The sequence below is a fragment of the Acanthopagrus latus genome, chromosome 14, assembly GCF_904848185.1.
Source record: "Acanthopagrus latus isolate v.2019 chromosome 14, fAcaLat1.1, whole genome shotgun sequence".
Classification (NCBI taxonomy): domain Eukaryota; kingdom Metazoa; phylum Chordata; class Actinopteri; order Spariformes; family Sparidae; genus Acanthopagrus; species Acanthopagrus latus.
In genome coordinates this window covers 12,255,463-12,269,120 of record NC_051052.1, presented here as the reverse complement: position 1 = coordinate 12,269,120, position 13,658 = coordinate 12,255,463, and the positions used below count along the sequence as shown (strand labels likewise).

Genomic DNA, 13,658 nt, shown 5'->3' with positions numbered 1-13,658 from the left:
ATCTGGAAGACGTGATGCACGATGTTCTCTCTTCATCTCCTCGTCCAGCTGGTGTGAAAGTGAGGAGGACAAAAGAAAAAAAGATAAAAAAGAAAAGAAAAATGTAGATGATGGAGGTAGAAGAAAGAGGGAGGAGAGCAGATGTGCACAGAGGGGAGACAACAGGAGGTCACTGCCAGGGGATGCGAGCCTCCTTTTCTCCGCAGATCACTCCCTCCATCTATCTCCACCTCTGTTTTTCCTTCTCTCCTCCTTTTTGTTCACTTTCTCTTCCCTCTCTCTGACAGCTCTCCTGTGCTCCCGTCTCGCCAATATGCCTCACAGGCTGTGTGTGTGTGTGTGTGTGTGTGTGTGTGTGTGTTATGCGCTGCTGCCCTGCTCCAGTTTTTGCACCACACAGGCTGCCTAGGTGTGTGTGAGTGTGTGTGTGTGTGCGTGTGTGTGTGTGTGTGTGTGTGTGTGTGTGGGTGGGTGTCCTCAACAATGCTTTTCTTTTCTGCCAGCTCTGCAGTCTGACATAGGAGATTTTTCAGCCGACACTCTCTCTCTCTCCCTCTCTCTCTCCCTCTCTCTCTCTCTCCCCCTCAGTAGTCAGCATTTTGGCATTTTCTCAATGCGCTCTGTCATCTGCTGGCATGAATGGGCTGCATATTGTTGTGTGTGTATGTGTGCATGTGTGTGTGTGTGTGTGTGTGTGTGTGTGTGTGTGTGTGTGTGTGTGTGTGTGTGTGTATCTGGCTGGTTTGACAGTGTTTGTGCGGGCGACCATGAAGGTGGAAAAACAGCTCTTTTTAATCTTGGACATACACGTGTCGTTACCAGAGTTGTTGGCAAGATCTCTCAAATCGAGTTCAAAGTGACCGAGAACGGTTTGAAGTTGAAGTTATTGGAAACAGCAAAATTGGGGGAAAAACAAAAAAACAAAAAAACAAAAAAAACAACAACATCAGTATGGCAAAAAGAAAAAAGTTGAGGTGACATAGTTCTTGCGCTAAATGAGAGACGGAAACATTGTGTTTGCCATCAGGCTTCAGCAGCAGCTTGATGGTGAGCAGATCATTTGATTCGGGGATGGGAAACATCTAAAACATGCAGGGCAGGGGGCCAGGATGGAAGAACACTGCTCTAAACAAGCGCCTGAGTCACATTTCATTTCTTGTTTCTCTTGTTTTTTGTGATAGTTCGGGGAAACTTTTACCCCCCAAAGTGTTATCAAGTTATTATCGTGCTACTGGATCACTTTCCTTGGAGGAACAACAAACCGTGAGTTCAGTTGTTCATTTGGTATAATAGAGAGCATGGATACCTGACCCAAATCTATCAGGACTGGCCAGGTCAGTTTTGGAGAAAAGCTTTGAAACTAATTCTGGGCCTGTCAATTAAATAATGATAACTGAAAATAATACATGGACCTACTGTTTTGGTTGGGACGGTATGTCCATAATGCACAGACAATAGACACAGAGGCTGTTACTTACTGACTCCTCGCATGGCAAACAATTCATGTGGGACTTCACGTGACAAAATCAGTGCTACAGCTTTCATAAGTTTCGAGTCGGGTTTTGGACATAAAACATGAAATGTCTTCTGAGTGCGACGTAGCATCATGGAGACGTGAAAGCAGATAGAAATCGCGCCAGCATCTCCAGTCAGCCTTCATCTTCCAGGATTTTGTGCCAGTTTTGCAGAAAGAGAACAAATCCAAACGCCAAAACGATGTTGTTATTCTATAGCCATCGCATCGTGCAATTAACATTTAGGATACTTCATAATGACATGTTAGAGCAGAAAACTGGCCTGCTGCCACTTTATGCAGTGTAGGCTGGAACATAACTCCCAACTCCTTCTAATCCATATGCTGAGGCTATGATTCATCGTCAGAGACATATTAGCATTTTTAATCGCCTTCAGACCCACACTCAACATTCAACAGTCTGATAACGCAGTTTCAAATGAAACTGAGTGAGGCCAGTGCCCATGACCAAGACAAGTCTGAGTCATAACTCCTTTTAGACATTTCTCAGAAAACCAATGAAATATTGACAATGCTTAATGAACTACATAAACAGCAGCAACCATGAAGGGAAAGATTACTCATCAGTGGTCACATGTGCTATTGAGATTATTTTTTTACTCGCCAGCCGCACTTTCACATCACATACAGCTAAGTCCAAAAGCGGCCCTGTGCTACTGATGTCGGATTTCTCAGTTTTTAAATCCTTTGACAGAAAAAAATCATTAAAAAATGAAATAATGTCAACAAATAAATAGCTGTATCTCTTTGCTCGTTGAATGAGTGGTATGCAGGTATGTATTTGTGTGTGTATGTGTTTACGAAAGAAGTTTAATATCCCCAGAAGCCAGAGCGGTTGATTGTGAAATTCATTTGCGTAACGGAATCATGTGTGTGTGAGAGCATGTGTATAAATGGTGAGTGAGGCAGTAAGAAAATATGTGTATTGGTATGTTGCAAGTGTTTGTGACTATAGTCATCTCTCTGTATGCCTGCAATGTGTGTGCGTGTGTGTGTGTGTGTGTGTGTGTGTGTGTGTGTGTGTGTGTGTGTGTTAATTTCTCCAGGGAAGGGATCGGGAGACTGTTGTAGTTTGACCACCGAAGCTCCAGGGCACCAGGGGGAAATCAGGGCATCTAGCCCAGCCTCAGTGGCTTCTCCCTGGGTTCTCCTGATCAGGGATTCGGCCCCTCCCAGGGTTCCAGTCCAGTGCCAGATGTGGCAAGCCAGATCTCCCTCAGTTGCTGCGTCTCTACCGAGGTGCCAAACATGGCTGGTCTGGGCTGATTTATTAGTTTAGACTCCCTCTAGATTCTTCAACCAGATGAGATGGCTCTGAGCACTGTTGTTGGGCATCATCTCACTAAAACACCCCTCAGCACTTTAGGTTGACAGTTATAACCAAACATAGTAATGTGTCAGCATTTCCAGAACTTTAGCCAGGCGTTGTGCATGCACCGCGGTTGTGTTCCAGTGTATTTCAGCAGTTGCACTGCGAATAACCTGCAGCAATTCGATAAAAACGGATTACTGAAATGAAATTACAACATGTGATAAGTCAGGAACAACAACCACAAGCAGATATTTACTGCCACAGCTGGATGTAGCACATTAAAGAGGTAGTGACATTGAGCCATGAAAACTAAATAATCATTATCTAGCCACAAGGTCCCATTTAGTAGCTGTTCCGTCGCTTTTCTACTACTTGAGCTTCCTCAAGAGAACAAATTTGCCATTTCTCACCTGAGTACTTAAGGACTCTTTTCATGAAAACAGCAAATACAAATCACCCGGAAGTTCCACTTCATATATTTTCAAGGTTTTTTGGTTAAGAGTTGTAAATATATGTCACAGTGCTGAGGTGAAACAACACAATCTTGCAATTAGTAACGAAACTGGTATGACCAGTAGTGTATCATGGCTAGCTAGTGTTAAACTTGAGATGAATACAGCCGTGTGACGAACACAACTCAGCTCAATGATTAATACACAGGAGAAACCACCGTGGCTGAAGACGTCATATTGGACATGTTGTCGCTCGTGCCTGTTTGCATAATCACCATCAATGACTACTGATGATGTATGTATCATTTCAACCACTGCTCCTTGTAACTCTGTCCTAAGGGGCAAGGGGGCACCTCACCAAATACCTTTGGTGACATAGTGCAAAAGGACATCAGACATCAAGACAAACTGTGGACTGTATGAGCAAATAGACATACTACAACAGAGTGTATACACAATAAATGGGGAGAGTAAAGAGTATGTGTGTTCACAACATCACAGCTAAGAGACAAGGGAGTGTGAGAACAGCTGGGTGCACCGTCGGAGAGAGGGAAGGAGAGAAGGAGAGGATGATAGAAACATAAACAGCCGATGAATCCGACTTTCAGACTGACGGAGAGAAACAGAAGAATCGGGGAAGAGCTCCGACTGGAGCGACAGAACAAAGCCGAGAGATGTCGGGAAACAGATGGCGACGCCGAGCGGAGAGAAGTGTGAGAGAAGAGGGAGAAAGAGACGTAGAAAAGACCGGGGAGGAGAGGTATAGAGAAGATATATTTAGAGGAAGAGGGGGAGAGTTTGAGCCTCCCAGCTAGAGGCATGACTCATCTTCTGCCAGCTGACAGAAGGATGGATGGAGGGAAGAAGGGAGGAGATGGACAGAGTCAGGAGGGGTGAAAGAGAAGAGGGGGGAGCACGAGCGTGACGAAGACAGGGGACACAAGAGGGAGAAGTGGGGGGGGGTGTGGGAGGAAGAACAGAAGGAGGAAGATGGGTTTCCACAAGCCGTCGTACATGCAACCGCACACGTAAACTGCAAACACAAAGAGACACATACGAAGCCCGAGGCCTCTCCAGAGCCCCTCTCAGCTGCTTCCAAGTCCCACTGCATTTCCCCCCACCGGGTATATGTGAGGGCAATACAAGCAGTGAATTTCCCCCCCGCAGCCAGCTGCACTTGGCAGTTGGTTGTTGCACGTGTGTGTGTGTATGTGTGTACATATGTGTGGTTTCGGAGAAGCGAGAGACAAAAGAAGAAAGAGATGGAGATAGAGAAAGCGACATATCTATGGTGAGAGGAGCCGGTAGTTGCATCATCCCATGGGCTTTCTGTGGCTGTTTTTGAGTTCTATGATTCTTACAAATGTGTCCACACGCCTGCGTAAAGCTGGCATGTATTCCCACGTCTGATCCGCTGTGGGGGGGTTTAAAGGAAGGTACAGTTTGGGATTAAAAAAAAAAAAAACGGTTGATTTGAGAATGTATGCATTGCCGTCGCTGAAACAACAGAAAGAGAACATAAACCAAACAATAGATCTAAAAAGGCACATTATGTCATTACTGCCACTAGGGGTATCTGAAATTGCAGCAACACAAAAAATGTTAGAAATGTTGGATCATGGGAGTTAAACAACCAACCACCACGATGGATGACAGGGCTCACCATCCTTTTAGAGAGTATATAAGAAAAAAGTATCAAATCAAAGTATCAAATGCTACAATGGGCTGCCCCAGTGGAGTATATGTGTGGGAAACACTGTAATATATTTAATAGATGACATGTATAAGAAAGACAGTTGTGGTTTAAGGTGACCTGCGGGCGACTTGTGTGCTCAATGTGGGCGACCAGGAGCCTGTGGGTGTCACGTTGGCGACCCCTCGTCTGGGATAATGTTAAGTATACAACTCAACAAAGGTTCACCCAAAAAGGAAAATTTGATTACCTACTCACCCCCGTGCTGATGGAAACAAAACAGTGAATTCTTATTTTTTGGGTGAACATTTTCCTTTAAGACATTAATGCAGAAAAGTTACATATTATGTCTTTAAAGAATACATTTCTTTATAAACGTGGCAGGTAAACTAGGTGATTTCTGCTTAAAAGTCCCAACAGGCTGCCTGATCGTCTGAAGATCTCAGCTGATGGAGGCTCAGGTTCAACTACTGCCTGTCGGATCCTTTACCCATAAAACCTGCAGGTTCATTGAAGTACAAATGTGCTGATGCCAATTCTACCTAAAAATGTCAATATCTTAGCAAAAGGGATATCCGGATGTTTCCTTCAGCTTTCTTTTCTATCCTGCCCCTTCTTCTCCATACTTTAGTCTTTTCTAACTAGAGGGTGATCAATATTCTAGTGACGACCGTTTTCCAAAAATTGATATTTAGCATTTTGGCAGCGGCGTCTTCCCAGGGATCAGCTCAGAGCTCATCAGCCGAGCGCAGCTGCTTTCCCTGCAGGACGGAGCTGGCTGCCTCGCTCGCTGTAGTCTGGCACTGGAGGCAATAAAAAGTGAAGCTGCTGTAAATCCGGAGAGGAGCTGCCGACTTTCTCAGGCATTGCTCCCTGTTGCATGGCTATTGCTCATATCCTCTGGGGACAAGTCCTCTCTCGCTCCCTCTGTTTCTCTCTCTGTCTCTGTGTATCCATTACTTGGACACTCCCTCTCTCTTTCAGCCTCCCTGTTTTCCCTCCTACTTCTTTCTTTTCCTTCATCTCACTTGGTCCAAGTTTTGTCTCGGTGCTGTCACCCCTCCCTGCCTCAGTCTTTACCCCCTTTTCTTCTTTTTGGCTGTGGGGTGTTCTGTGGCTGAACTGCTCCTCCTTGTGTTTCAGCAGGCGCATCACAACTAACCAGTGGAAAAACCAATCAGAGCAGCGTGGCTGCCTCCGTCCAGTATCTCTGAATCTCTGGGTCATGTCCCAGAATAAACTGCTGGCCTGTTTCTCTTTGGTTCCCAAATGACGAGACAATCAGTGTTTTTTAATTAGCCGAAACCTCGAGGGGAGAAACCTATTTATTTACCTCATTAAATTTATTTATTCTCACACATGTCAACCAAAATACAGATCATCTGGGAATATTAAAACACCAACAGAATAAGTTTGATGTTTGAAGTAAAAATAAATAAATAAATAAATAAAAACCTTACAAGGTTACAGGACACAAGCATGAAAAGGAGAATCATTGTAAAAGTTTGTCTAAAATCTGAATTCATGCAATTGATACTAGGGGGCGCTGCAGTGTCAGAATATTTAACATCAGGCCTGCTGTTGATTGATCTGTCATTATAATAACTGGCTTTCATTATGCTCAATATTTCAGCTGCTTTAAAACAGAACAATGACCAGGGAGGTTAAACACACCTGTATATACTGCTGTGATACAAGAATAGGCATTTTTGATCACAACTGTGCAAAGAAACATGAAGAAAGACGTGTATTAAGCCATATACAGGGCACAGTTACATAATAACAATTAAAGAAAAGAAAAATGATAACAGAATCACAGACATTGTAATTAAACTAAACTAAAAAAAAAACCTTTTTCACAGGTTCTTTAACATTCAAACACTCTGATTCTGATTGTCTTCATCTGTTGTTTTAGGACGCGAGTGTGTTGGAGCTTCATCTGTTGCACAAAGTCTCTCATGTTTTTGTTTCTGTTTTACATTTTAGTAAAAGATTTAGTAAAAGTAAAAGATTTAAAAAATTCTGTCATTCAAGTTTAGCGAACTGTACCTAAAGTATCAGAGTAACAACACTTGTTCTGCTGAGCTGTGGCACCTGTGACTGATATATTTTTTTATATATGGCATTATTAGCTTGTGATGGATGTATCAGTGCTAAAGCAGCATTACTCTTGGCTGAGGTGGAGCCACTTTCACAGCTATATGCACAGTTCAGTCCGGTGGTTCAGGCCCTCCAAACTCTCATCATTCTGCTACACAAATTTCAATTCATTTTTGGAACGTATCCTCTTTTATCTCATTTCATTTGTCATCATCTTAATCACTTTGGGACATGAAACCTTTTGAGAAGTTTAGAGGGCGAGGGTCTTTTTGCAGGACCTGCAACTCAGGTCTCTTTTTAGAAGAGGCCACAAGCTATAACAACTGGAATATTTCTATTTTTCATGTCAGCATTGTATCATGTATATTAAATTACTGGTTATAATCATGTAACACAGCACAATGTTGCAGCGAATGAAGACAGGGCTGACTGTAATCACTCACTATATACTATATGTTTATACACTACTGTTAGTTTAGGCTACACTTATATATAATAATGGATTTGTTTATTTATTTTGTAGTAATAATCTAAATCTGCAAAGAAACTACAGCTGTCAAATTATTGTAATGGGCCATAAACTACATAATCTGCCTCTGGAGAGAACAGGAAGTTGCAGAAAACTGAAATATTCAATTAAAATACAAATACCTCCAAACTGTGAGGGACTGATGTTGGGAGGACTCGGTGTGTGTGTTCACCGGAAGAGGGCGCTGTTGTCGTACTTGTATCCTCCTCAGCAGCCCTTCAGGCCAAACAAGGTGCATCAGCTCCTGTGGACGGAGAATACTTGAGCACAGTGACAAGTGGAAAAACAAGAAGAAGACAACATCTCAGGCAGGAATCAAATAATTAAATCCAGCCCGAGGCTCAGTTACTGACCGATCGGTTGGACCAGTTTCATTGTAATCGCCTCTCTGTTTCCCAACATGTCTCCGTCTCTTTGTGTCATTATTTATTCACTCGCTCAACCTGACTTTGACCCAACACCCGCCCCTCGGCCGAATATCAATCAGATGTATATTCAAGGCAGCCAGTTAGATCACTTCACAGAGCTGACTGTGTGTGTGTGTGTGGGGGGGGGGTTAGGGGCCCCTCTGGAGATGAAAGGTGTGCTGCGGGCCTATTATCATGCAGAGACGAGGGACATCCGACTCTCAGCGTTGAGAAACACCCACAGAAAAACGGAATATTAATGAGGAGATTAAAAATATAATAGGATATAAACTATAGCAAAACTATTTAGGCCTTTACGACATCTTGCGCTTATTTATTGATTTGTTTTACGCACATTGTCGCGCAACCCAAAAAACTAAAGACGTAGAATATTTTAGGAGCGATCCAGAACTAGAGCTGTGCGTAAATTGTCGACCTCCTCGGTGATTTCTCTCTTTCTTGGTGGTCTTACAAAAGCCGGACTAAAACTAGTAGATTTCTATTGAGGGGTGTTTTTAGACCCACTCCTCCAGTGGTTCTCAGAGGCCTCAGTCTAATCTCTCGCCCTGCGTCCACCTCTGGTTGCGGACCTTCTCTTTGCGGAGGCACTGGCTCAGATCAAAGCGCCTGTTCCTCTGCAGGTTCACCGCCCACCGACCCAGCCGCAACTTGTCTTTGACCGGGTTATGAATCGGGGAGAGCTCGCTTCAACACGCCTTTTCTTTTTACTCCACAGAATCCTGACCGCCCGTGTGTGTGTGTGTGTGTGTGTGTGTGTGTGTGTGTGTGTGTGTGTGTGTGTGTGTGTGTGTGTGTGTGTGTGTGTGTGTTCGTGCGTAAATGTGTGTGGCGTGTTAACCTTTTATTTTCGCAGACCAAAGACGGGGGATTAGACGATTCCGAGGCACTCACCTTTTATTCAAACAAATTATTCACTTCAGCTAATAAAAGGAATTTGACGCACGTGAACCCCTTTGAGGTTGATTCAGGTTTTGCAAAAAAAAAAACGTTCAACCCCCATCGCTCCGTTCTTGTAACTCCCTCTTCTTTCTCTCCCTTCCATAGAAAGTACGACTGGCTCAGGCTCAGCCATTCGTTTCTGCTTTAAAACAACGATTTTAGTGTCAACAAGCATCAATGTGACACAGAAATTGGTCATTTTCTTGATTAATCGATTAGTTCTTTTAGTCTGTATGATGGCACAAATGGAAAAGCGACATCCTCAGGCGTCTTGTTCAGATTAGTTGTCATAGAGGAGGAAAGAAGCCACAACAATGTTGCTTATTTTTCTTTCAAAAAAATTACTCAAACCAATGAACTGATCATAAAGATAGTTAACAGATGAGTAAAATGGTTGACAACTAGTCGATTAATCCCCGTAACTTTGGATGTTTTGGTCATTGTTAGGACAGAACACTGTGAATTAAAACACACACACACACACACACACACACACACACACATCACAGGTGTCTCCTCTCTCCTTGATGCGCCCAGCAATACCCATTTTTGGTGAACTTTACGCACATGCATGCGCGCGCAATGTATGGCCAGGAAAGGGAGAAGGCCGAGGGGGTTTCTGAGGTGAAGTGGGGGTGAGAGGAGGAGAGGAGTAGGGGGAGGAGGAAGAGTGTAGACCAGAGAGAGAGAGGGAGAGGGAGAGGGAGATGTGGAGTGGCCGTGAGGGGACAGGAAGGGAAAGGAACAGTCGCGTTGCTGCTCAATTAGCGTTTTAATCTGCTTGTTAATGTTTCCCCGAGACAACAGCGGGATCGCACTTTTCACGTCGTAGCTTTGGTTTATTCGTGTCTTTTATAGGTTCAGGGGAGTGGACGGAATCGCGGCGCACTTTGCGTAAAATCCAAAGTGATACCAAACCATTTTACGCACGAGTCTGATTTGGAGTTTTGAGCAGAAAACTGGATTCACAGGCAGCCTCTTTTGGCAGTTTGGTGAATCTACCTGCGGGACTACAACTCTGCCCCCCTTTTTTAATGGCAGCTTTGTTGTAACGTTTTAAGTATTAGCGACTGGAAGGAAACAAGAGGACAGTGTGAGAGACGGGAGGACTTTGAGAAAATTGGGGCAAAACTCAGGACACATACGTGAGTTGGTCTCACGTCAGGACTGAGCAGGACTCTTCCCATGTCTCAACAGCGGAGCACTTTCCCCAGCAGCACCGGCTGTGCGGCGCTGACGCGGCGGACCATGGACAACAGGCCTGTCCAGAGGAGGCGACCCGGAGCCGTGCGACATCTGCTGCTGGCGGCCGCCTTCCTCGCCTGCAGCTCCCAGCTGCTGGTGGTGGATGCCAACTCATGGTGGTGAGTGCCTGAATGATCACTCGGTTTAAAGGGTTTGTTTCGTTTGATACCAGCTTAAAAACGTGCTTACAGAAGTTCGCTCTCGCATCGTCTCCTCCATGTATCTGTACCTGAATGCACTGACAACATGACAAATGGGGGGAAACGTGAACTATAGTCTTTGTGTTGCCTGTTGTGTGTGTTTTGGGGGTGATGTTCCAGTCGTGTGGTGGAGCACTAACAGTGAATGGAACAAATGTGAAGGCTCTGTCACAATATTTACCCTGGCTGAGCCCCAAATGGCACTGCATGGAGCCTGTTGCTGCTGCTGCCTATAGGAGCATCAATTAGCCACACTTGTTCTTGACTTACAAGATGCAACAATGCTGCTCAGTTCCCTTTTGTGGTAATGTGGAGGAGGGTGTGCACAGGTTAGAGGATGCAGAATTCACTAACCAAAATTGCATCGGTATCGTGATATGAGACGATATATCGTATCAGATTTGTCATTATAGCGCGATATGACTTTAGCGCTTTTAAAAGCTGCATTCCAGCAAAGTTATGAAACCTTCTGAACTCCCCAGACTCTACTTGTTTTAATACTTCCCTTCACCCACCTCCAGTGATAAGATGTAATTGAATACATTTAATTTAGTGCTTTTCTTAAGCAACATTTTAAGTTTTTTTTATACTTTAATTCACTATTTCCATTTTCTCTTTTAGTGGAGTAGAAGTAGAAGTATTGAATCATTGAATTTGTACAAGATGAAAGTTTGAACAACTTAAAACGATTAGTCTGCTTTACATGGTAATTTTGAGGTTATCGTTCCATCGTTTTGTTTTGTTTTTTAAGACTTTACAGTGCACATGGTGATAGCCTTTACCTATTTACAGTGGTGGAATTTAACTAAATACATAATTACTTATTTTATCTAATGTATTGCTGTACTTTATGTGAGTACATTCTTTTCCTGTTACTTTATACTTCCACTCCACATTGTAAAGTTGTCAAATAAATTTACTATGTAAACTCTACTCTTTACTTAAAAGAAGAAAATCAGGAAAGCGGTTACCTCTGAATTACCAAGTAAAGCAGAGCAGAGCTAAAAAGTTTCATAACTGAATGGGTTTGCTGGATTTTTTAAAAAGTAAAGTAACTTTTTTCAAGTAAAGTAATGGTCAAATTTGACACTGTAGTGGATTTAAAAGCAGATTTTTAAAAAAAGAAACACTGATACTGATGAAAAATTTGTGTAAAAACATTTGGTCAATTTATCGTCAATCAGTTAACTCGGATACATTCGTGCAAATATATGTTTAATTTACTTTTAATACTTAAGAACATTAATAACAGATACTTGAAGACTTTTACTCAATATTCATATGACAGACTTTCTCTTTTATCAAAGTAATATCTCAACATATCATCAATTTTAACCAGTGGGCTCTTTATACATTTCTGCCCACTAAGTCATTTAATCCACATGTATAATAATTATTTAACAAAACTCTCATCATGTTAAAGGTGCAACATGTAGTTTTAGAGAATATATTGTAATCAGAAGAAAAAAGATCTTCGCTGACTGATTACTTCATGCTGAAATAGACAAAATAAACAAAACTTTATTTTCATGACTGATTAAACAAACTGACCTTAAAAGTCAAAACATTTTCATACTGTTTTACTTTGTTTATATGTGGCGGACCCTGCCACCTTTCAAACAGTGTTCTGGGATCTTATTTTCCTCTGCGAACAGCTTTTTTATTCAGTTTTGGAAAAATATTTCTAAGTATTATTACCTCATTGATATTGTAAATTCTGAGTCTGAATTTCTTCTCCAAAACACTTAGTGCTCCTTTAATATTTGTTTTAATCACCAAGGCCATATGACCCAGTCCTTGTTTATATGGTAATCATATGCATGGGATATTTATTTTCCCTTTATTTGCATGAACAACCAGCCAAATTGTGCCTTTATTCCATAAATGCACTTGTTAGGACACATGTTATAACTTGGAAACAAAGAACTGATCTCTGTGTAGCTGATTAGATGGGATTCATCGTAACACAATCTAATTTCCATCTGGTCGGAGAGCATTTATGGCCACGAAACTGTCACAGACAGTCGTATTTTCAACGTGTGGCCACGGATTGACACTTTTATTAAAGCAAAAGAGATTCAAAATGTATGATTATGGTACAATTTTTGGAGCTGGACAGGAAAAACAGGACAGAGAGGGGAAACCTGAGAGGAGCGTTTGTGGTGATGAACACCAGAAGAGTCTATTTATCTGCACCTTATAGGGCGGTTGTACTAATAAACTCGTGTCTGAACTTTGTCCTCCACAGCGCAGACAGAGAGTCGTAGATCACAGAAATCCTGCCTCTTCTCTTTAAGCTGAACAGACAGCGTTTACTGCGTTGAATTTAGACTTAACATGACCTCTGTCTCTCAGGTCACTCGCTCTGACCCCCATCCAGCGGCCAGAGATGTACATCATTGGAGCTCAGCCTCTCTGCAGTCAGCTGTCCGGTCTCTCTCAGGTAAGATCCACCCTCAGGTCTAAGAACGGGAGCTTATTTTGCCGTTTTGTGTCGATGGTCAAATAAAGGGGAGAAGTTCCCCACAGGGAGCGTTAAAGTATCAAACCATTAGCGCGCTAATCTCTGCTAATCTCTCCTCTGTGCTGCTGTGCGCTCTGCAGGGCCAGAGGAAGCTGTGCCAGCTGTACCAGGACCACATGATCTACATCGGAGACGGAGCCAAGACGGGCATCAAGGAGTGCCAGTACCAGTTCAGGCAGAGGAGGTGGAACTGCAGCACCGTGGACAACACGTCTGTGTTCGGACGGGTCATGCAGATTGGTGAGTTTTTGAGAAAATCAGGAAGAGGATAAGGAAGTGCTGCTGTGTAAAGACCCCTTCAGGTTCCACTCTGACATTTTGATTGTATTTCGTTCTGAGACAACTGCACACAAGTGACAGACTGGTGATTTCATCAATCATGCAAAACCAGAAGCTACTGTTATCTTTGTTTGGCTGGAAGCATTTATGACCCTTGATCCAATGAGACAGAAATGTAAGTGGTGGAAGCTGCATTGTGTTGTTGACTATACTGAAATATACAGATCTGTCATACAGATCTGTACTGAAATATAAAGATCTGTCATGAAAACAGAGTCATCTTTGTCACAGAACTGTGTCCCGACAGGTCATGAGCATCACAGCACTGAATGTTTGACAGAACAGAGGTCAGCCACATGGCAGGCTGAAATAATAGTACCACATGTCACTGTTTAGACAGGAATATGAGTTGAACAGTAGCCT

At 42.9% G+C, this 13,658-nt stretch overlaps 1 protein-coding gene and 1 long non-coding RNA gene across 6 annotated transcripts in view; one reads left to right on the top strand and one right to left on the bottom strand.

The window, feature by feature from the left end:
* Positions 1-13,658, top strand: part of wnt5b (wingless-type MMTV integration site family, member 5b) — an 85,604-nt gene that overhangs the window by 59,698 nt on the left and 12,248 nt on the right. For all 4 annotated transcript variants that reach the window (XM_037122107.1, XM_037122108.1, XM_037122109.1 and 1 more), the window contains 3 exons: positions 10,185-10,351; positions 12,788-12,875; positions 13,037-13,196. In XM_037122107.1, coding sequence (XP_036978002.1) covers positions 10,185-10,351; positions 12,788-12,875; positions 13,037-13,196 — 415 coding nt within the window. The remainder of the gene's footprint in view (positions 1-10,184; positions 10,352-12,787; positions 12,876-13,036; positions 13,197-13,658) is intronic.
* LOC119032671 lies at positions 2,621-8,165 on the bottom strand. 2 transcript variants are annotated; one of them, XR_005079000.1, is made up of 3 exons: positions 7,974-8,165; positions 7,743-7,864; positions 2,621-3,016 (listed from the first exon to the last, which is right to left on the bottom strand). It is a non-coding gene; the product is annotated as an uncharacterized LOC119032671 (long non-coding RNA). The 2 variants fall into 2 exon arrangements; XR_005079001.1 differs by lacking the exon at positions 2,621-3,016 and adding an exon at positions 7,150-7,242.